The sequence below is a fragment of the Chiloscyllium punctatum genome, chromosome 25 (assembly GCF_047496795.1).
Source record: "Chiloscyllium punctatum isolate Juve2018m chromosome 25, sChiPun1.3, whole genome shotgun sequence".
Classification (NCBI taxonomy): domain Eukaryota; kingdom Metazoa; phylum Chordata; class Chondrichthyes; order Orectolobiformes; family Hemiscylliidae; genus Chiloscyllium; species Chiloscyllium punctatum.
Window position 1 is genome coordinate 64,990,483 of NC_092763.1, and position 24,031 is coordinate 65,014,513.

Sequence of the window (24,031 nt, forward strand, 5' to 3'; positions counted from 1 at the left end):
CGCAGGTAGATAGGATAGTGAAGGTGGTGTTTGGTATGCTTTCTTTTATTGGTCAGGGTATTGAGTACAGAGGTTGGGAGGTCATGTTGCGGGTGTACAGGACATTGGTTAGGCCACCGTTGGAATATTATGTGCATTTCTGGTCATCTTCCCATCGGAAAGATGTTGTGAAACTTGAAAGGATTCAGAAAAGATTTACAAGGATGTTGCCAGAGTTGTAGGATTTGAGCTACAGGGAGAGGCTGAACAGGCTGGGGCTGTTTTCCCTGCAGCGTCGGAGGCTGAGGGGTGACCTTATAGAGGTTTATAAAATCACGAGGGGCATGGATAGGATAAATAGACAAAGTCTTTTCCCTGGGGTGTGGCAGAAATAGAGGGCTTAGGTTTACGGTGAGAGGGGAAAGATATAAAAGAGACCTAAGGGGCAACTTTTTCACACAGAGGGTGATACGTGTATGGAATGAACTGCCAGAGGAAGTAGTGGAGACTGGTACAATTGCAACATTGAAGAGGCATTTGGGTGGGTATATGAATAGGAAGGGTTTGGAGGGATATGGGCCGGGTGCTGGCAGGTGGGACTAGATTGGGTTGGGGTATCCGGTCGGCATGGACAGGTTGGACTGAAGAGTCTGTTTCTATGCTGTACATCTCTATGACTTTAAATGAATCCATGCAACCTTTTTTTACATTCAACTGGCTCATTTCCAAAACTTATTTCCAGCAAACAATTAATTTGAACAATACCTCATGCTCTGGTATCAATGGATTTTGTCCATTGGTACAAGGTCTAGCGACCCTGCCTGCCCACTCCTGGAAGAGAATCAGAAGAAGACACGTTACTAAAGGCTACACTGGATTGATGTATGATTCAATTACCTTTCAAAGTGCCTCTTACAGCCAGGGAAGTCTCGGTTGATTCGCTCTTGCATCTTATTGTAGTATATTTACAGACTTGGTTGAAACTTCAAGGTCCAATGGACACAATATTAACGTGGTGTAAGGAACAAGGAACGGGGGAGGTAAGTTAGCAAGTAACCATCACAAAGCCAATTTTAGCTTTAAACCCCTTCGAAACTCTGGGAGGGAAGAGAGAGAAATGAGAGTTGAAAGGTTTATAGATGCTGGGGCTGGTTTAGTTAAAGCACCAGGCAGATATGATTTTAGCAGCATGTGGCTGTAGTGAAGTGGGGAACTCACCGTGGTGAGATGGGGAGACTTTGAAGCAAGAGAGAGATAAATCCAATTCAGCACTAACTCACAAACATTAAACATTTTTTAAAAAGTAGGAATTTTGCAAGAGACACACAAAGGTCCCAGGAGACGTTGCATGGAATCGATATCTCTGAAAACACTGACTGGGACCTCACTGCTTGTAGATGGATTTTGAATCGTTTGCTTTCAATGAGAATCGGTTTAAAGGGGCATCTTATTACAGAAATTTAACTTATACTTTTCCACTACACAAACTTAAGATAAAACAGGGACAAAACCAGGAGAGATGTGAGAATTCAAAAACAAAGAAAAGTCATCCTTAAAACCTACCTCTTCCACCAAACATTTGGCCACCTGTCCTAATATCTTTTTGTGGTTTGATTCATTACACTGCTGTGAAGTAACTTAGGACATTTCACTACATTAAAGTTGCTGTATAAATGCAGTTTGTTAGATTCATGGTGACAGGATCAGGTTCTACAATAAATCATTGCCAAATCACGAAAGTCAGTTTTAATTAACAATAAGAATGATGTACTGATGGGTGGTCATCTACTCTGGAACCTTACCCCTATAGGAGACCGCGCCTGTAAACAAATCAATCAGTCTAACAACTGTGCAGCAGGCAAAGCTGCAAAAATTCTGGCACCAAGAAGCTATACAGTAAACACAAGACTGACGAGGGGGTTTCATATAACCCAGAACACAGAAATGCACGTCCATCTCATACTGTAAGGTTCTTCAAATATGTGCCTGTGAAGTGAAATGTGGAACAGCAGTACTGCTCGTATCTAGGTCGTGTCAACACAACACTGAAATGATAATCTGTGTATTCTGAATCTCATTTATCACATTACATGATGGTGTGGCTGGGCAGAGAAGCACAAAAGTCAGAAAAAAAACATACAAGCCGAGAGAGCAAACTACAGTAGCAGAGGGAGAAACAAAGGCAGAGAACAGGGGAAAACAAAACACTGAGAAGCAGAGAGACAGAGTTAGAGAGAAATAAGTATCAGTGTAGAAAAACATGAAGAGAAAGAAGGCAAACAGAACATGGGATGAGATAGATTCTGATCAGTATGGGAAAACAAGGGCTACAGGAAAGGGCAGGCAAGTGGATGTGAGGGAATATTGGATCAGCCACGTCCCTATTGAATGGCAGAACAGGCTTAAGGTGCAGAATAGTCTTCTCCTGTACCCATACCTTGCAGTCTTATGGTCTCTTAGGAAGGCAGGAAACAACGGAATGAGGGGTTGATATTCACGGCTAGAAAAAGAAAAATGAAAGGTAGAGAGAAAAATGGAAAAACAGTTGTAAATATGCAAGTAGTGTTACAGGGAAAGAGGGAAATCAAACAATAAAATGAAGTCAAAGAAAGTGACAAGAAATGATGGTCACAAGTTGATTATTAATGGTCAAAGGTCAAATATCAACACACATTGGAAAACATCAGGGCAACATTTTGAAGAAGTTTGGTGTAGTTTAAGTGCTTGCTGCCTGTATTATATCCACTGAAAGCATGCACAACAACTGCCTCAAAAGTATCAACACAGTTTTGATAAACTCCAGTGAAGGCTGGAAGGCAGGGCTTCCCAAACAGAGGTTCACCAATTGGGGTTATGGTTCAGAGAGTTGTGCTCATCAGAGGCAGTAATGGTTGCTCTGGAGTTTGGATAAAGTTACAACAGCCACATTCCCACTCTAACAGGCCTTTGCTCTCACAGAGGTCACAGCAGTTCTTGAGCCTTGAAATGGAGCCACAGTGGGAACAAGTTTGGAAAGCACTGCTCTAACAAGTTGGCCACAAGAAGAATGCTTTGAAAATAATTTACAGTATGACTCTAACAATCAAATATACCGTACTTGTTTATGTCTATAAATGCTACAAGATCCACCATGTTAATGCATGACTTCAGACTCTGAAGTCCCTGGTTCATATTGCAAACTTACATAAATGACCATTTAGCACAAAAACTATTGACACTTGGCCTGACTGAAACAGCACTTAATGTAGCCATGACACACTCAGAATCCCCATTCCACTCCAATATATCCTAAACGAGCTTTTAACTCACCCTCCTTACACAAACTCCCAACCATATTCCTCAATAAATTGTTGAGTACTGGAACAATTTCCAATTTCAAGAACCCAACTTCAGCAACATCGACTTTCCAGTCAGTTTCATCACAGTTAGATGCAGAAGTACCTTCAACAAGATGTCTCAATGTTGTGAAAAATGATGGCAATAAAGTTAGAAAATGGATAAAGAACACTTCTCCTTTGTCCTTACCAATGTGGTAGGCATCACATTTCCAGCTGTATGTGCACACCCTGCCTGCCCACCCACCAAACTGGTACCTATGTACAGTCTGAAAAATGTGGTCTAATTCAGGTCAGGTTCAAATCTCTGACCCAAAATACAGTACCTTATTTCTAGCTGCAGATACGTAAATCACACGACAGCACTGTGACTAGTCTTTCATCTTCCCACACCATCCATCTCTGAAGTCAAAGTAAAGCTGTTAATTTTGTATAATTTGGCAGATAGCTTTGTGCTGTGGGCTCATGCCCATGTGCACTTCGGGTTCCATTAGAGGCCTTTCCTCAGTATGAAGTGCAGACCTTTATCCCAGCAGTCCAAGCAAACAAGACTTCAGAATAAAACAATCTGTACTTTTGACACATTAGCAATCTCATGGCAGAAGTTTGAGTAGGAGTTACTCTTCTGAGGTTCAATGCTTCGTTCCTGCTACATCGGAGGTGTACTATAACTGACACAGGCAGTTGCCTAAGTTCTAAGGTGCATGAAATGGCAAAGTGTTCCATTTCCCCAGCACTGACATCCCCTACTTAATAAGCACGGAAACGTTCTACAGAGAATAAATTTAGAAAAGCGTTGTTCAAAATTCCGCTGCAAAACTTCTTTCACAAGTGTCCAATCCAATGCAACTGGTTGAAAAGCTGATACCAACGTCATAGTGTTATAGTGGTCTAGTCTCACTGAAGCAATGTTTACTTAATGCTACAGTACAATAAGGTACTTCACAAAGAGCAATGCTGGATGATGAAATATAGCCCATGTCAGCATTAAACAGTTCATCACCTTGGCCTGGAACCAAGTTTTCAGACTGCAGCTGGCAGTTTCCTTACACTCCTTCAACAATTTGAGAGGAAGCTGGTTTCGGGTTCTTCTATTGAGGAGTTTTCTTTAAATATTAAAACTTTCTCCTGTCATAGAGGAAGAAAAGTTAACTCCTTCTTTCCCACCAAGAACATAGAAAACCATACACTGTTTTCAAACTCCTTCCTCTACAAAGTAAATTCTTATGCAGTGCTTCCTTCTGACCTCCCCCACCCTGATATTTCGATCTGGCTGCAAGATGTGGAACACACTCTCCAACGCTTGAAACACACGGTCTAATTTCATGATTTGTTTCTTTTCAAAGCATCATCCCATTCAAAGGATAGGCTAAAAAAAAAAATTGGGTTTTGCAAAACAAAAGTGGATTTCCACTGTTTAAGGAGGGCCATAGAAACTTTCCAGATGTGTACTGAAGTTGGACACTAACAGCATTATCAAGGACTAACGGAAACAATAGGGAAATTGTTATCTCATCCCAAGGGCTCCCAATAAATATTCATACTGTGGGCGAACAGAAAGGCGAATGGAATGTTATTGCTTGTCAAATAAAGAACTTGCATCTACACAGTACCTTTTACAACCTTAGGATGTCTCAAAGTACTTTACAATCATTATTGAAGAACACGCAATGTTGTAATCTTGTAAATAACACGGTCCCATATATAGATAGTTCTATGAAAAATGGCAGATTAATTTACTTCTTTTAAATTATCCCAGCCGAGGGAGAAATATTTGCAAGGAGAACTCCCTGTTCTTCTCTGAATAGTTCTATGGGATAATTTTCATCAACCTGAGACAGCATATGGAGCCTTGCACTAATGGTTCCATGATGAAGCACTTTAATTATGAGGAGTGATTGGAAAAATTGGGACTACTTTTCTTGCTGAGGAGAAGGCTAAGAGGAGATTTGATTGATGTTTTCAAAACTACGAGGGGTATGGACAGAGTGGATCGGGAGAAATTGTTCCCTCTCATTAACAGAGCGAGGACCAGAAGGCACAATTTTCAAGCGTTATGCAAATGAAACAGGCGAGGCGAGGCAAAAAAAACTTCTTTCAAGCAGTGAGTGGTTAGGGTCCAGAATGCACTGCCTGTAACTGTGTGGAGGCAGGTTCAGCTAAGGCAGACAATAGGGCATCAGATAACTATTTAAATAGAAGCAATGAGCAGGGTTACAGGGAAAGGCCAAGCGATTGGCACACAGTTACAACATGCAAGATCCAGTGCAGGCACAATGGCTTCCTTCTGCACTGTATCAGTTCTGGGATTCTGGCTCAGGTGAAAGACAGTACTCTTAACAGCAAGACCTTCACTCATTGTCATGCTCAAATGTGAGCCGTGATGATGTTACTTATGTTTCTGCTGTAGGACTGATCCCTTGCATCTTCTGAATCAAGAAGCAGGATGATAGTTACTGAGCCAGTTAACCCTGACTGAGCTTTACACAAAAAGAGGTGTGGTAATAATCTTGATTAGCAGTCGTTCTGGCCAGTCCCAGAGGTCAGGAAACAAGTCCCAACTTTCTGCAGGGACATAGGTGGCACGGTGGTTAGCATTGCTGCCAGACCTGGGTTCGATTCCAGCCTTGGGTGACTGTTTCTATGTTCTCTCAGTGTCTGTGTGGGCTTCCACCAGGTGCTCCTGTTTTCTCCAACAATCCAAAGATTTGCAGGTCAGATGGATTGGCCATGCTCAATTGCCTTGTATTGTCCAGGTATATACAGGATTGGTGGTTTGGCTGTGGTGGTTGTGGAGATGGGGGGTGGCGCGGGGGACTAAATGGGCTAAATATGGATTCTATAATAAAAAAGCCCAAATGGGAGCAGCCTGAGAAAGTTTTGTTGGAAAACATACAGTGAAGTGCTAAACATAGGAGAGGTGACTTAGAAAGCCAGCTTCAAGTCAAACAAGCTGGAAAAGTGAGATAGTGGCGCACATTTATTATTTCTATTCATTGTATAAAGTTTTACCAATTAAATTGTGTAATTAACTGTTTCTCTGTATGTTCAATATTCTGCAAAATAAAAGCAGCTTAGCATCTTAACTAAAACCTCTTCTCACCTACTGGCAAACTCAATCTGCCAAGGAGGTTTATTCAACACATGCAAAAAGACATTAATGGCTGGTCCAAATCGCAAGCAGATGCTATTGTTACAGTTCAGTGGCACAGTATGAAAATTTCACACGTGTTAGATTTTGCTGGAATCACATCGTCATCTTCTGATGCAACACTTAATGAAACATATATGTAGTCCCTCTTGAAGAAAGCCCAACAGGTACAATTTAAATTCAGATCACAAACTTTCTAGAAGGTGGTCTCTGTACCCAGTCAATAGAACACTAAGAGGTCCTAAGACATATGAACAGATTCAGCCCATTGAGTCTGCTCCACTATTCAATGAGACTGTGGCTGATCTGATAATTCTCAGTTACACTTTCCTGCCTTTTCTTCATAGCTCTCGATTCCCTCAGTGATTAAAAATTTGCCTATTTCTGCCTTGAACATACTTAATGACCAGCCTCTGTGATAAAGAATTTCACTGACTCACTACCATCCAAGAAGAAATTCCTCCTCATCTGGCTTGGCTGGTGAAACCTCACTTTGAGATTATGCCCTCTAGTCCTACCCTCTCCCACAAGGAGAAGCAAGTCCCCTAGAATCTTGCATGTTTCATTAAGATCACCCTCATTCTTCTAAATTCCAAAAGGTGCAAGGTCAACCTACTTAACCTCCCTTCGTTACAAAATCCTTCCATACCTGGAAATAAATCCGGCGTATCTTGCCTGAACTTGCTCAATACCAATATATCTTTCCTTAGATAAGAACACCAAGACTATTCACTGTATTCCAGTTGTGCTCTGATTAGTACCTTGTTTAGTTTTTGCAAGACATTTCTATTTGTAGAAGCACTAGCCAAACTTGTTCACACCACCAGGGAAAGGTCTTAGTCATCCTTTCAGTTCTCACGGCTCCTTAAATTTCCTTAAAGGGAAGGTTCTACTCTGGACCATCCGCCCGGATTTTTTCTGTGCAAATATACCTCATTGGTGAAGGACAGACTCACATCACACACTTCAACATCTGTAAAAATGTACTTCTGATGAAGGGGTTATCCTTCAGCAGAATTTTGAGATTAATTTGTTTTTCTTTCCTATTCCTGCAGCTACATTAATGAAAAGCACAAGAGTGATGGGTGCCACCCAAGGATAATGGAGTTGATGCGGGGGATTCGGTTCTGCTCAGTGTCCATTGTTTGTATTCATTCAGGGACATGGCCACCACTGGCTATACTAGCAGTTAGTGCTTATCCCCAATGGAGAAGGTGGTTTTGAGCTGCCTTCTTCAACCACCGATGGCCATTTGGTGGAGGTTTGATGTTAAAAGATTAAATGGAAATATCTCTTTGGACACCAATGTAATATTAAAGGGTTAAACTGCACTGTCTTTGGGTGGGTACGACAATCATGAAAGAATGTGGATGACTATCCATTGTAATTTATACTTCATCTAGACAGTCATTTGCTATTACTCCCCTGCTATTGTCAAGTTAAACTCTCTTGCATCCAGAAATGCTTTCTGGTCAGAGGTATGTCGCACATGCATTGTCTTGAGGAATCATGGAGTCTGAAAATCATCTGCATAACAATTCCCCAGGATTAGGGCATTAGCATTATCTTTGAGGATGATCTCATCCTGCCACTGTACCGTGGGTAACATGTGACTATGCTGCTCCTTGGATGCTGCCTGAACTGCTGTGCTCTTCCAGCACCACTAATCCAGAATCTGGTTTCCAGCAGCTGCAGTCATTGTTTTTACCAACATCTGACTATGAGTAATTGGGAGTGGTCTTGAGTGGCATGTGACTGTGGGGGAGTGGCCAGAGCATCTGTAGGCGTGGCTAACTGACCTGTATAAAGGGGATGTGTTTTCGTTGTTCAGGGCCTCACTTTGACCCGACTTCGCCTGCCTGCGAAGAGTTCCAAAGGGGGTCATCTAGCTTGGATAAGCTTTAATAAACTTTAACTGTTCGCAGAAGTTAGTGTGTGCGAACTGCATCTCGTGTGTGAAACCTCGGGTAAAGAACCTAACATTTGGTGGCAGCGGTGGGATTCTGACTTAGAGGCGTTTGGTCATAAACCTACATAGGGACACCTTCAGTGCTGTCAAGGAGACAGTTCCAAGATTTTGACCCAGTGATACTGAAGGATCAGCGATATATTTCCAAGCTGGGATGGTGTGTGGCATGGAGGTCAAATTGCAGGTGGTGGTGGTGTTCCCATGTATCTACTGCCCTTGTCCTTTTAAGTGGGAGTGGTCATGGGTTGGAAGGTGCAGTCGAAGGAGACTTGGTGAACTTCTGCAGAGCATCTTGCATATCAGTACATGTACTGCTGTAAATGGAGTGAATGGATGTTTCCTCCAGTTATGTCAGAGGTAGCACCAGGTTGCATAAAATCTTTATTCATGTGAATGGGTTCACCAGAAATAGGAAGCTAATTTCCACTCAGGAATCCCAACCCCAGACCAGGGCATAAAGAAGTGGCTAGGTTTCAGAAACTGCAGCCGTACAAACTAGGTAACTCAAGCTTCAGGGCTACTTTTCCCCATATTCCTTTCATTAGCTTCCCACAAAACATAACATCAAGCTTTAATTTAAAAAAGCATCAAAACACCTTGATTAGATTCTGGTTTGTATTTCATACAAATATACAAAATATGAGCACCAGCAGACCATTCATCCCCTCGATGCTGTTCTGCCATTTGATAAGATTATGGCTGATTTTATTTCGTGTTTCAAATTCTATCCCTTGATTAGCTTGCCTGACAAGAATATGTCTCTGTCTTCAAAGTATTCAATGACCTTACCTCCACTGCCTTCTAAGGCACAGTTCCAAAGTCACACAGCCCTCTGAAAAATTTCCTTGTCTCTGTCCTGGAAGGACGACTCCTAATTTTAAACCAATGCTCCCTTGTTCTGGACCGACCCAAATGAGGAAACATCATTTACTCTTAGGAATGCATCATCTGATATTTATGTCATCTAAATTCTTCAAATCAAATTACAGCAGAAACCTACCCGAGTTATAATCGATTCTTCACATGAATGTTTTCCATGGCATTGCTCACTAGTCGACAGTTGAGATATTTTTAGCTGATAAGCTAGCCTGACCTCTTTGCATGACTGATCAATGGCTCCTTGAGAGTACCTGCTGTGGTTATATTTGGTAGAGATTTTGCCTCTGAATCATGAAGGTCTTGGTTCTAGGCCCCTTGAATGCAAACAAGAAACATGGCTGGCAATCCATAACAATGTAGTGAGAAAGTACTGACTTTTGCATAAGACATTAAAGTGAGGCCATATTTGCTTGTTTAATGTGGCCATTAAAAATAACATGGCCCTGTTTTAAAGAACAGTTAAGTTATCTCTGGTGTCCTGGCCAATATTTATCCCTCAATCAATGTCTCACATATACAAAAAGATGAGATTATCTGGTTATTACCATATGGCTATTTGTGGAATCTTGCTTTATACTTCCTGCCCTATTTCCTACATTCCAGGAGTGACTACATTTCGAAAGTACTCTGCTGTCTATAAAGTGATGTCCAGTGGTTAAACCAGCATGGTTTAAACATAATTCTCTTTTTCTGCAATGACCTTGCTAACATGAAAAGACCTGAATTTAGATAGCACATTTAGGTAGGCCTCAGGTCACCCCAAAAATGGTTTGCAATCAATGAAGCACTTCTGACAGGGAGTCACTGCTGTAATGTAGGAAACACAGCAGCTAATTTGTGCACAGCAAATTCCACAAACAGCAGTGTCTTAATTACTAGATAATCTATTTAATGAGGCCGAGTAAAGAATTGGGTTTGGCCTGGATACAGTGATGATGTGCCTGCTCTTCAAAACAGTGTCATAAGATCTTCTGCAGTCATCTGACATAGTGGTCCTCAGCTTAAGCTATTATCTGAAAGAAGAACTTTAGCCACTTGTTGTGTCCATCTCAAGACCAGAACTACCATTTTGAAACACCCAGCTTCTCCATCTTTGCGGGTGATCGACACCTTTTAAAGAAAATAACAGTGTGTACCATTGTGTCTGGAGTGTGACAGATGTGTTTGAATTGCAAGAGATTTTGTGTGACATTACTGATAGCTTGGAGGATATGTTGTTTTGGTACAACACTGATATTATCACACACAAAAAAGGGAAAGTATTAGAGGATGTAAACGTGACATATTCTCTGTCACGTTTAAATGAGTGGCTGCTACAGAAGAGGGGACACCACTATGTTAGATTCTGAAGTTAAACCAAAGCTTGATGTCCTCCTCTTATCCACATCAATGTTGACCTATTTTAATACTCCAACGTTTTCAATTGTGAAAATGATGATAAAACTTTACATTGTTCTTGCTGTAACCACCAGAAGACTTTTTTTCTGAATTTGAAAATGTTCTTTCGTTCCTTTATCTATGAAAGCAGCCATTTCTCCCTACTGCACAGTTTCTATTTTGGTTTTTGCTTTTCTTGATAACTTTGCAGCAACACTTATACTTAAATCACTTTTTTTCATAAGTTCCTAGCTTTAAAACAGACATGAAGGCTGAAATTCTGTTAGGGCAGCAAGTGCAAAAGCAAAGGTTAGGCAACTATTTTGGTTGTGGGTGGGATCTGTTGCCATATTTTTCAAAACTATCCGGGAATTAATTAGTTGCCAATGGAGCTTCCGTCCCTTTAAAGAGCCAGAGCCCATTTCCAAGACCAATCAAGAGGGCTTTCCGTTCAGCAGCGCCATAGCTACCAGAGGCCACTGTTGGGAATGCACATAATAGACGGGACACAAAGGGAGCAGGTCATTGCTCCCAACTAGCTAAGTGGGGTCTTGGGGCATCAGAGCCAGTCAAGCAGCCCCCAGCAAATGGGTTGGAGGGTTGACAAGGCAGCAGCCATTGCCCTGAATGCCCAATTAGGACCAAGAATTTATCAGGCAGTCTCCTCATTGGCACAGGGCCGACCCACCGTGGTAGAATACTATGAGTGGCCACAAGAGGCTCTTAAATGGCCACTTACGTGACTTGATTGGCCTCTGAAGAGAGAGCAGTCCACCACTTTCCTCACTGATTTATCTTTATTTACCTTCCTCTTACCTTCTAGGGAAGGGATAAGAGGTCTGGGTTGGGAAGCAGAAAGTGAGTGAAATCCAGCTCATGGTAAAACAAGACTGAAACCATCTCCACAAAGAAATGCATGACCTTACCCAGTTTATACACGTGATAATTCATCAGAAACTAAGCTGCAACAACACACAATCGCACAGAAAGGCAAAATGAAACAATATGTGCAGGCTATAAAGAACAAACTCCTACAACAACGGGCCCAGAATGCCATAAGGTGGATCAAGTTGACAGCAGTGCTACTGAGTGGCTGGGCCCATTTCAAGTTATTTTGTCCTCCCCAGTGTGATTGTGAGGATGGAAGGAAAGAATTCGCATTTGGAGATATAATATTGTAATACGAACACAGTTTGATGAAGCAAAATGAAGTGGACTTAAGAACAGAGTATCAAAATAATGCAATATTGTGGGAGATCACAGGTAGACTAGTCTGATAAGCTGGTATATGGTTTGAAGTTCATTTGTATAAAGTTGAACGTGGAGGAGAACGAAGTGATACATTTTTAAAAGTAAGAACAGAAGTGAATGTACCCTTTACTCTGCATAAAGCTGTGGTTAGATCTCAGTCAGCATCCTGTTCATGTTGTAGGCAATGTAGAAAAGGATCAGCCAGCCTCAAAGGTCTTTGATTGCCTGAATAGGCTTGAAGAGTTTTTATTTAAAACTGAAGGACAGACTTTATGGAGGTTTGATTGGGGTCTTTACGTAGTGAAATGATTTGATTTGGTCTAGGTGGACATGCTATTTGATTTAGTTTGATGAGAGAGGACTTCAACATGCGAATATAAATTACGCAAACACAGAACTAGGTTGGATCTCAGGAGGTAAATCTTTTTACAGATATTCGTCACTTCATGGAACTAAATGCTATACAGAAAAACACATTCAGGGAGCAAAGGTTTGCCTAAGCCTCCAAAACTTGCTATTGTTCTTGTTTCCTTCAGAGGCTTTTAAAACAACCCCTCCTCAGTGGTGCTTTCAATTCAATCACCTTTTCTACTTACTTCTTATTTGACCTTCTCGCAGAGCATTCTACTTATTTTTCCCTACACACAATACAGTGTGAATATGAAGAATTCTGGTACTAAAGAGAAGTCATGGGTGAACTTTGTCAGCAAGCCCTGGGAGTATACCAGACACAGCTGAGCCTGTTTGTATTCTCAGCTGGCATCTGTAAGGAGGCATCTTCCAGTAGGGTTACCATGCAGAAACCATGGCCATCTGAACCCAATCTCACCAAACTGCAGCTGGTAGTGGAGCCTCCTTTGTTGCCCTGAATGAGAAAAGATAACTCAGCAGAGATCAAGGCTTAGACACGGTCTCACTGAGGTGTGCCTGGCTCAAAGACCTTTGACCTCAGGAGAATGAAAAGCACTGTTTCTTCAAACAACTGGCAGAATTCTCACAAGTAGGATGGCAGAGGACTAAGATAAACATTGTTGGACCAAATCTTCAAAATTGTTTTGTGATAGTTTCTGTTTGGTCAATAAATTTGATTCAGTAAACCTTAGGCAGCATGAACTGCCTGAATGCAGTTTTGAAGTGACTGTATCTCCAGATGTATGACCAAATTTAGCCCTTACTTTCAAACATGTGTTACTGATTTGGGACACTACCTGATAGAAGGTCAGCATATTTAATGAGCTGCTGATTGTTTACGGTGATAAAAAGGCATAAATGCAATGAAGAGTGGGTTAACAGACTCAGGATATCTTATTCAACGATTGCCAATCCTTGTCAGCACTGAAATGTGACCACCTCCACCTAGTGACTGTACCACTGACAGACATAACAGCTGCTCACCCATGGGAAGCCTCGTCTGTCACTGACTTGGGCTGATAATGTATTGGATTACCCAACCATCCTATCCTTCAGAGTGGCCCCAAATGAAACTCCCACTGGTCATCAATAACTTTTAACCAACTATCTGGAGATAACTAGTAGATAAATAATTTTCTTCTCAATTCTCTTAAAGGAGCTTGTTGTTATTTCTTTACCTGTAGATTCCAACCTCAAATGGATTAAAAAATACAACTTGCAGCCTTGGATCATAAGGGCCTGTACACGTTTTTATAGTTTTTTTAAAATCAGAGATGGTACAGCAGCAGAGTTGGGACTTGAACTTAGGCCTCTTTCCAGAGATATGGACAGTACCACAATGCCTCACACATTAGGTCCAACTTAACTGAATCCCCCCAGCCTTCACTAGGATCATGAAAACAAAGTGAAAGCTAGGGGAAAATTAATCTTTTCCACAGCAGTTCCATAAAATCTGGATTTCCTACTTTAATGTTTCACAAATTCAATTGTTTTTGGTAATGACTTGGAAGAGTGCTAAATTCTTTTTCAAGTGGTTTCTGCATTGTGAGATGATCAGAGGTTCAGCATTTTAGACAATGGCTTTGATTCTGTCACACTAAGATTGTTGGGTCATCACCTGTCTTAAAACCACAGTTTATTCAAGCACCTAACTGATGAATGACACAGAGCAGTGTTGTGTGGGCACTTAGCCCAGTGCCCATGTCCCTCCAATAGACAGTAACCAAGTATGGCAGTGTGATACAACATTAAAGGAGATGTAGCCAGATTTATACAGATGTGGTTCAAAAACAGAACTAAATGAGTAGGGATAAAAAGAAAATTCTTGCACTGGAAAGTTGGATTGAGTTGAGGTGGATCCATATTAAGGCAGATTGTATTTATTTCATACAGTATACATAAATATTTGTACTTCAGATTAGAATATTGACATTTTGATTCAATATTGGTGAAAGACAGCAGGTCTTGGCAGATATGTGGCAGATGCAGTTCAATGAGAAATAATTTCCAGAGAGATAGAATTGAAAAGAGGCAGTTGTGCTAAACATTTATCATATCTTGGCTAGACTGCACGTAAGACTGCAATACTGATCACAATATTAGAAGAAGGATATAACATACTGGAGAGGGTGCAGAGACAAGAGTGATAAGAAATTCATGGGTATTCTTTTCAGGAAAGAACAGTTAGACAGGTTCTTTTTAAAAAATTCCTTGGAAAAAAAATGATAAGGGATGATCTAAGAGGTAAATTTAAAATTATGAGAAGTTCTTATAGAGTGGGCAGAGGAAGAATGTTTTCTGTTACGGGGACCATCAAGAAACCCAAAAGCGAATTCACAAGAAATGTCTTTACACAAAGAGTGATGAGAATGTGAAACTTATTCCCTCATGAAGTGACTGAAGTGAATAGTATAGATGCATTTAAGGAGAAGTTAGACAGGGATATGAGGGAGAAGGAAAGAGAGGATTATTTAGGATGAAACAAGGAAAGGTGCACTATCTACACAACTTTGCTATTTTCTAGTCACAACGTAATTTCAGTTTCTGACCACCAGGTGGGCATGTGGAGTACCTTTCCGACCAATGTCACGAACAAGGAACCCCCATTGGTCCCATTGTGGCCATACCAGTTCTTTAACAATAACTATCCCATTAGTTCCTTGTTTTTTCCACACAAGTTGTCACTTTATTTCCTTTTTGAATGTAGTATTTATCCAATTTCCTTTTGACAGGGGGTAAGTCTGCTTCCCGTATGCTTTCAGGCAGCTCATTACAGGCCAGAAGAAACACACCATATGATCATGCCTCCTCCTCTCTGACAAAATAAGGTCTTATTCTTCTGTCAGTAAACCCATCAGCTTACTGACCTTATCACCACTGGAAACAATTCCTCCCTGTTTGCCCCATCAAAACTTTCAATGAGTTTGAATTCCTCTACCAAATCCTCTATTAACTATTACAATCTTTAAAAGGCATCTGGATGAGTAGATGAATCGGAAGGGTTTTGAGAGATATGGACCAAATGCTGACAAAGGAGATTGGATTAATTGATTGGCATGATTGACAATGGATGAGTTGGACCGAAGGGTCTGTTTCCATGCTGTACAACCCTTATGATCAAGAAAACAATCTTAATTTCATGTATCTATAATGACATGTTCCAAGACCCATTCCAGCAAATGTCCACTGCACACTCTCCAAGGCTTTGACATCCTTCCTTGATTGTAGTGCCCAGAATTGAACACTGTATAGTACTCCACTGAGACCTTATAAAAGAGTCAGCAGCTGCTGAATTAGTTTCTATTTGTAACGCTAAGGATCCCATATGCCTTCACAAGTCTTTTCAGACTGTCAAAGATTTGTGTACTTGCATCTCAAGTCACTGTTCTTGCATCCTCTTTGTTTTCCTTTATTTTGTAACAGGATGAGGGAGTCGTTAGCTAGGCAGCATTTATTGCCCATCACTAATTGCCCAGAGGACAGTTAAGAGTCAACCATGTTGTAGCAGGTCTGGATTTGTATCTAGGCCAGACCAGGTAGGGCAGTTTCCTTCCCTGATGGGTACGGTGAACCAGATAGGTTTTTAATTCCAGATTTTTACTGAATTCAAATTCCACCATCTGCCATGGCAGAATGTGAACCTGGGTCCCCAGAACATTACCTATGTTGCTGGAATAACAGTCTAGCAAGATGGACAATATAATGTCCAAAGACATATTATGACACAGGTAGGATTTGAACCTAGAACTTTTGGACCACAGGGAGGGACATTTTCACTGCACCACAAGCGCCTCCTAAAACATTGTCCCTTCTATGATAAATCCTGAGCCAGGAAATTGCAGGTGCTTTCTTCTTGATAAGTCCTTACAAAGGTCATCAGCCACCTGCATTTTTAACCAAATTTCCAATTTACTCAGTAATTTATGGCATTCAGGTTCCCTTCAATTCGTGTCTGAGATGAGCTGGGTGACCTCAGCCAAATAGTTCGTAGCTTTGGCGCTAATGGGCTAAGGATGAGAAAAATCAGCCTAGCTTCCCATTTCACTTACTCTAGCTAGAAAGACAGAACATGCGTGTACCTGAATGCACACAGAGTCACACAGCATGGAAACAGACCCTTTGGTCCAACTAGTCCAATCTGACCAGACATCTTAAATTAATCTAGTCCCATTTGCCAGCATTTGGCCCACATCCCTCTAAACCCTTCCTATTCATATACCTAACCAGGTGCCTTTTAAATGTTGTAATTGTACCGGCCCCACCACCTCCACTGGCAGCTTGTTCAACACCACCACCCTCTTGGGAAAAACCTGCTCTCTGGTCCTTTTTAAATCTTTCCCCGCTCACCTTCAACCTATGCCCTCCAGTTTTGGACTCCTTGACCCTGGGAAAAAGACCTTGGCTATTCACCCTATCCATGTCCAACATGATTTTATAAACCTCTATGAGGTCACCACTCAGCCTCCGGCACTCCAGGGAGAGAAGCCCCAGCATATTCAGCCTCTCCCTATGGTTCAAACCCTCCAATCCCAGCCACATCCTTGTAAGTCCTTTCCTAAAAACTTTTCAAGTTTAATGACATCTTTCCTAAAGCAGGGAGACCAGAACTGAACACAATATTCCAGAAGTGGTCTCAACAATGTCCTGTACAGCCGTAACATGACATCTGAACTCCTACACTCAAAGTCATGACCAGTGAAGGCAAGCGTGCCAAACACCTTCTTCACTACCCTGTCTACCTGCGACTCCACTTTCAAGGGACCATGCACTTGCACTCTCAGTCCCTTTCTTTGGCAACACTCCCCAAGGCTCTCCATTTAACTGTATAAGTCCTGCCCTGGATTGCCTTACCAAAATGCAACACCTCACACTGTGGACAATACTTGGCTTTGCTACAACACGTTCCACAGTCAGTCTGTCATCTGCCACAGGACTCATGAGTGAGAAACATGCAGATATCATTTTGCAGTTGGTGGAATCAGAGTCCACACAATCAGGAATCGCATTGGGAAAAAGATGCCTTTATCCGATGTGCAAGGGATGGCAAAAGGAAAAGCATTGCAAGAAAGTTCCTGTTCCATTCAGTCCCTGCTGAAAAGTGAACACGTTCTCTCGGGTGTGGAAACTGGACTATTTCCAAACAAATTCATTTGCAAAACAAAAAAAAGTAAACAAATAGATCATTTTCAGATCCAAGCAGGTGGATTTGAAGGATTTGGTTAGAGGATGACTTCAGAGTGGGCTTTAGTGCTGGTTTTTCACCAACTCTCCCAGAGCTATCCCACAGGCACTTGTAGGCTGGGGGGGTAATAATGTGCCTTTAATCCTTCTACAGTATTTACTTTCCATTAAGTGCAGATTTCTGATTACAAGTCATAACTAGCACTGCTATGGTGCAGTTCCCATGGGGACACACATAATTAAAATAAGGCAAAAAAATGTTAATTCTCAATACTATTGTAGTGCGATTGCAGATCCCAACAAAAAAAACAAGCAAATGCTTTTGTACAAAAGGAAAAACCCTTTAAAAGTTGGCACCGATTACAGAACAGGAAGCCTCTGTGACTCCTATCAAGAGATAGTTTCAATGGGATGGGCTGTAATCAGCTACTGAGCTCTCGAGAAGGTCACAGTTCCCCTCCCAACAACTGTCAAGAGTTCTTTGTACTGTACATGGACGGAGAAAGAACTAGGTAATGGGAGGGACAAGGAGTACAAGTCCCACTTCAAGGAGATGCCAAGGGTGCAAACTGCAAAGTGTGGAAGAATCATAGAATCCCTACAGCGTGGAAGCAGGCCATTTGGCCCGTCAATTTTACACCGACCCTCCGAAGAGCATCCCACCCTGACCCAATGCCCTACACTATCCCTGTAAGGTTTTCCCATGACTAAACCACCTAGCCTGCACATCCCTGGACACTATGGGCAATTTAGCATGGCCAATCCACCTGCACCTCCTTGGACTGTGCCAAGAAACCAGAGCATCTGGAGGAAACTCATGAAGACATAGGAAGAACATGCAAACTCCACACAGACAGAGAGTCACCCGAGAGTGGAATCAACCAAGGCACTGTGAGGCAGCAGCGCTAACCACTGAGACACCATGCCACTCAAGGGAAGGGGAATGATTGGACCAAGAATCAATAAAGAAAATGAGGTGGGAAGTTTTTTTTCCTGTTTGAGTGTTGTTTGCTTGGCACCAATTTTACTAGAAAGCATTAGAATTTAAATTCTCCTGATTCTATCTTGGCTGATTGAATGGTATTATTTACAGTGAAGTAGAGAGTCCTGAATCATCGGGAAACTCAGCTCAGAGTGTCATTGATAGACAGAAAAACAGCTGCAACTAGGGGAACTGTTTCCTTTGTGGACTATTGGGAGCACAAAATGACCCAGAGAAATGGTGAGGCAACAATTTGCACCCTTCCACAAACTGTGTGCTGTGGCAAGGATGGTTCAGCAAGGGATTTCCTAAAGAGACAGACTACCAAGCTATATTACTCCATGTCCAGGAGTCACGTACAAAGATCTACTTGTGGTATTTCATCTGGATGGCTGAGACTGACTTGCAACAGAACCAAAATTTTTGAGTGATGGTGTCAAGAGGTCTGCATCTCAGGCGTACTGTTTATATGTGCACTGCCTGTGCTCTGCACCCCCACAAAATCCTTGCTCCAGAGACTGTAATGTTACATTGCCAAAGGGCAGTGCTGTCCTGCTAAAACTGACGGCTGCATTGGTGTGAGAATACTGCTGTCAATTTCTGCTGTAAATCAGTTAAATTGTTCAATCATTCTTGTTGTAAACCACCACTTCCCTGGAGTTTCTTGAAGAATATGAAGTCAGGCTCCCCAATGGCCTGACGAATAAGTTCACTGTCCAGAAAATCCCAGAGATTTGTGCCTCCTCCCGGGGCTACAATTGGTTTCAATGCGCTTGGACAGCGTACGGCAGAAAATCAGCCAGGCAAAGAAATAAAAGGAAGATTTAAGTTTTTTAAATGACCACTGGATGCATCAAAGCACTTTATAGTCCATGAAATACTTTTTGAGGTGTAATCACTGTGGCAACACAGAAATAGTGGCAGCCATTATGGACTGAGCAAACTCCCATGAATAACAAATATAGCCAGATCTTTTTGTGTGATGTTGATTGAGGCATTAATATTGGCAATGATACCAGGGAAAACACAGCTGCTCTTCTCTGAAATAGTGCCATATTATATTCACCCGAGCAAGCCAATGAGGCCTCAGTTTAAGTCTCGTCTGACGAATAGAGCTTCCTGCAGTAGAGTGCTCCCTCAGCATGGCGCAATAGCATAAGCCTTGATTTTATGCTAAAGCCCTGTAAATTTGGGGATTTGGAGGCTAGTATGTTACTGACCAACCCCCCCCCTCCCCTGCTGGTACACAGTTCAGCATTCAAGCTGCAACCAGTCTAGCAACTGCCCTGGGTGATGTCCATGGAGAACTGGGAGAACAAGAATATGCTCAGCTATTCTACACGATAATGAATAGCCTGCAACCATCAAAGGCAATCTGATTGAGGCCATGGCTCTGTTGGTAACTCATGCACCAGTCACTGAGAGTATGCCTGCAGATGCAGTAGGCAGTCAAGAGGTAAACTCGTATGTTGGCCTTGAGAGGATTCGAATCCAAGAGCAGGGTTTCCTGCTGCAACTGTACAGGGCCTTGGTAAGACCACACCAGCGAATTATGTGCAGTTTTGGTCTCCTTATCAGAAGAAGGATGTTCTGGCTATGAAGAGAGCCCAAAGAAGGTTTACTAGACTGAATCCTGAGATGGCGGGACCAACTACAGAGAAATACTATATCAGTCAGGTTTGTATTTGTTAGAGTTTAGAAGAATTATGAGGGGCTGGGGAGATTTCAAAGAAACCTATAGAATTCTAACTGAATTAGACAGGACAGATGCAGGAAGGATACTCCTGATAACCAGGGAGTCCAGATCCAGGAGATACGGTCTAAGGATAAGGAGATAGATGACGAGAAACATCTTCACCTGAGAATGGTGAGCTTGTGGAATTCTCCACCACAGGAAACCATTGAAGCCAAAACACTGAAGACTTTCAAGAAAGATGTTGATATAGTTCTTGGGACTACAGGGATTAAAGGATGGAAGGAGAAAGTGGGAATAGAGTCCTGAGTTGGATGATCAGCCACGATCGTATTGAATGATGAAGTAGTCTTGAAAGGCCAAGTAGCCTGTTCCTCTATCCTATGCTTCTGACTCAGAGATAAGAGTGTTAGATAGAAGTGCCAGAGTACTAAAGGGTTAAGGTGAGAAACCAAGGACCATCTGACCTCTCAGAATAGATAAAAAGAGAGATTCTAAGGCACTACTTTGAAAAGGAGCAGGATAAGTCTTTTAGCTATTATTTATCTCTCAACCAACATCCAAAATACAGGTTCTCAAACCACTCTCACACTGATTGTGGGAAGTTGCTGTGCATGAACTGGCTGCTATGTTCCGTCCACTACAACAGTGGTTTCTTTAAATAATGCTGCATCTATTTAAAGTGCTTTGCAATGTCTATAGTCATTAAAAAGATTACACAAACAGTCTTCCTCTTCTATCTTTAAGACATTTAAAACTTCATTGGCAACATTTTAGGGGTAAATAAAAGTAAGTTAAAAAGTTCCATTCATGAACACATTGTAATAAACCGTACTGGAGCAACTACGGAATAGAAATGTTCCCTCTTTTCCCCAGTTGCTAATAATGATGGCTCAGGAATAGTTTGATCCAAGATCTGAATGAACTAACTTCCTGCAATTACAACAATATAGACATTGAAGTCAGATATTTCCACTTTAATGATGATATTTGAGGATAGACTTGCTCGCTTTCATTCAACTGAGGTCATTCCTTTGGTGAGATACAACTTCTCATGATTTACACCAGATTCCATGTAGTTCAGAGCAGTAAACATCTGAATGCTGAACACTGAATTCAAATACGTCAACATAAAATTAAAAATCCTCAACTAAAGCGAGAGAGAGAGAAATGTTCTTGCCCACAGAAGAATGATCATTGCACAGGATCTCAGTTAATACAGCTGATACTACGTTGATTAGTTTATTTGAATGTCATCTGAGAAAGATTGTTTCAGAATACATCTAACAGTTGACAGGATCAATGCAGACAAAAATGATCAATGACTACAGAGGAACCTTGATTATCCAGCATTTGATTATCCAAATTTCGGATTATCCAGCAAGGTCACAAGGTACGGATGTTCGGCTAAACTATGTTATCCGGCATTCGATTATCCAGCATTTGATCAACTGATCGAAACATGAAACACTCCCCACCCGTGTCCTTCAGATAATCGAGATTCCTCTGTACATGGGACATGATACATTACCAGCTGCTCGAGTTACACATATATTACCCTTTAAGGAACAATGTAGAGTGTTAAGTTTAAATCGATATCTGGAGGAATTGCCTTCCCTCAGGAAATTAAATGGACTGGATAGAGATCATTACAGAGGATATTGTACGTTAAGTGGAACCAACATGACTGCAGCTGTGATGGCCGAGAGGTTAAGGCGTTGGATTTGAAATTCCCTGGGGTCTCCCTGCGCAGGTTCAAGTCCTGCTCACGGTGGCACAATAAGTCTTTTAAAAAAAGTCATTAATTCCTTTGCAGAACTTGGATTTCGTGGAGCTTGAGCTTTGCATTTGGGCGGCACGGTGGCACAGTGGTTAGCACTGCTGCCTCACAGCGCCAGAGATCCGGGTTCAATTCCCGCCTCAGGCGACTAACTGTGTGGAGTTTGCACGTTCTCCCCGTGTCTGCGTGGGTTTCCTCCGGGTGCTCCGGTTTCCTCCCACAGTCCAAAAATGTGCAGGTCAGGTAAATTGGCCATGCTAAATTGCCCGTAGTGTTAGGTGAGGGGTAAATGTCAGGGTATGGGTGGGTTGCGCTTCGGCGCGGCGGTGTGGACTTGTTGGGCCGAAGGGCCTGTTTCCACACTGTAAGTAATCTAATGACTTTAACTCAAGCAGCTCTTTCCTCTTGTATCCAAAAGAAGTCTTGTGTTTGTAAAATACCCCAACTTCTTTTGTTTCGATTGTTTGTTTAATCTCTCTTAGCCAGTCTACAATGGACTACACAACGGACAAATAACAATAGGCAATCTGAAGTCTGAGTAGTTTATATTTGAGCTGCACCTTTTCTCCTCATTGCTGTTCAGGCACTCAGGGATTCCAACCAATGGGAGCACTGAAAGGTTTAACTAGCGTGGCATTTTCCAACTCACAATTCCCCCGAGCAACACAGTCATCTGGCAACAAAGCAGTGTCATCAGAAGAAAGCACCAATTCAGGGCAGATTTTCTTTACTACTCCAACCTTTCTCCAGCACCTGCCCACATTTCTTCCGCAAACAGAAGTTCTGTGAATAATTTATCTACACTTTTGTTTTATTGTTACCTGTTCCAAACTGAAACTTGAGAAAGAAATATGGCTCAGAAACACACTTCTGGTGCACAGAAACATTTCACTGCCGTCCATGGCTGTGGAAAATGAACTCATCCCTTCGTTGATACTCAAAAATGCAAGATCAGCGATAGCACAACAAGGAAACATGCCTGGTTTTAAGAATTGCACCAGACACAGTCTACTCACTTAGATGCTATATTCAGTGCGATCTGCTGACTGAAATCTTACACTGTCCATGTGAATACCAGAGTATCCAGATATTACATGGGATGTGTTTACTGACCCTGAAGCCAATGCCTTCATTAGTTAACTCTGTACTTTCTCTGCATCCCTAGTGTTCTTCCAGTTTGGATTATGTCTGAATAGTACATATGTTAGGCTGTGAAACACCAGGTAAATTATTGATGGTTACAGGGTTATCAGTTGTAGTGACGAGGTTGGAAGCATTTTGAGATAATAAATTCAGACTGTCACACAAAGTCCAAGTTTTCTTATGGTGTAAATGTTCAAAAATGTTAAAATAACAATGGGCAGAATGTTCAATCCTTTAACTATGCCTTATTTTGAACTTATTCTTTCAACCTGTAAAGTAATGCAACTGCTTTCCTTTTTTACTCCTCTTTTGTATCTAAGATTTGTACCTAGCAACTTGCACCTAAGATGGTGCCATAACAGGTGATACTGTAAAACTTTTCACTCTATTCCTATACATAAGTTCATGTGACAATACGTATCTCTGCTAATATGCACTCTCCTTTCTACACCTAGCTAGTGAGAAACAAGATCCTGAGAATTCCCAGAGCAGGTAGCTGGCAACTCCAGTTCGCTGTTTGCTCATAGAACATAGAACATAGAAAAATACAGCGCAGTACAGGCCCTTCGGCCCTCGATGTTGCGCCGACCGAAGTCTACCTAACCTACACTAGCCCAATAACCTCCATATGCTTGTCCAATGCCTGCTTAAATGACCATAAAGAGGGAGAGTCCACCACTGCTACTGGCAGGGCATTCCATGAACTCACGACTCGCTGAGTAAAGAATCTACCCCTAACATCTGTCCTATACCTATCACCCCTTAATTTAAAGCTGTGTCCCCTAGTAACAGCTGACTCCATACGCGGAAAAAGGTTCTCACTGTCAACCCTATCTAAACCCCTAATCATCTTGTACACCTCTATCAAATCTCCCCTAAACCTTCTTTTCTCCAATGAAA

The 24,031-nt window shown here is 41.8% G+C and overlaps 1 protein-coding gene and 1 non-coding gene across 3 annotated transcripts in view; one reads left to right on the plus strand and one right to left on the minus strand.

Annotated features, from left to right (window-relative positions):
* Positions 1 to 24,031, minus strand: part of LOC140496014 (sestrin-1-like) — a 56,246-nt gene that overhangs the window by 16,647 nt on the left and 15,568 nt on the right. Inside the window, exons 2-3 of one of the 2 annotated variants that reach the window (XM_072595442.1) lie at positions 2,417 to 2,479; positions 745 to 810 (exon numbers count right to left, since the gene is read on the minus strand). Coding sequence is in view for 1 of the 2 variants with exons in the window: in XM_072595441.1 (XP_072451542.1) it covers positions 745 to 810 (66 nt within the window). In the remaining variant the exon portion in view is untranslated. The remainder of the gene's footprint in view (positions 1 to 744; positions 811 to 2,416; positions 2,480 to 24,031) is intronic. The other variant, XM_072595441.1, reaches the window with a different exon arrangement.
* On the plus strand, positions 21,901 to 21,982 carry trnas-uga (transfer RNA serine (anticodon UGA)). Its single transcript has one exon. It is a non-coding gene; the product is annotated as a tRNA-Ser (tRNA).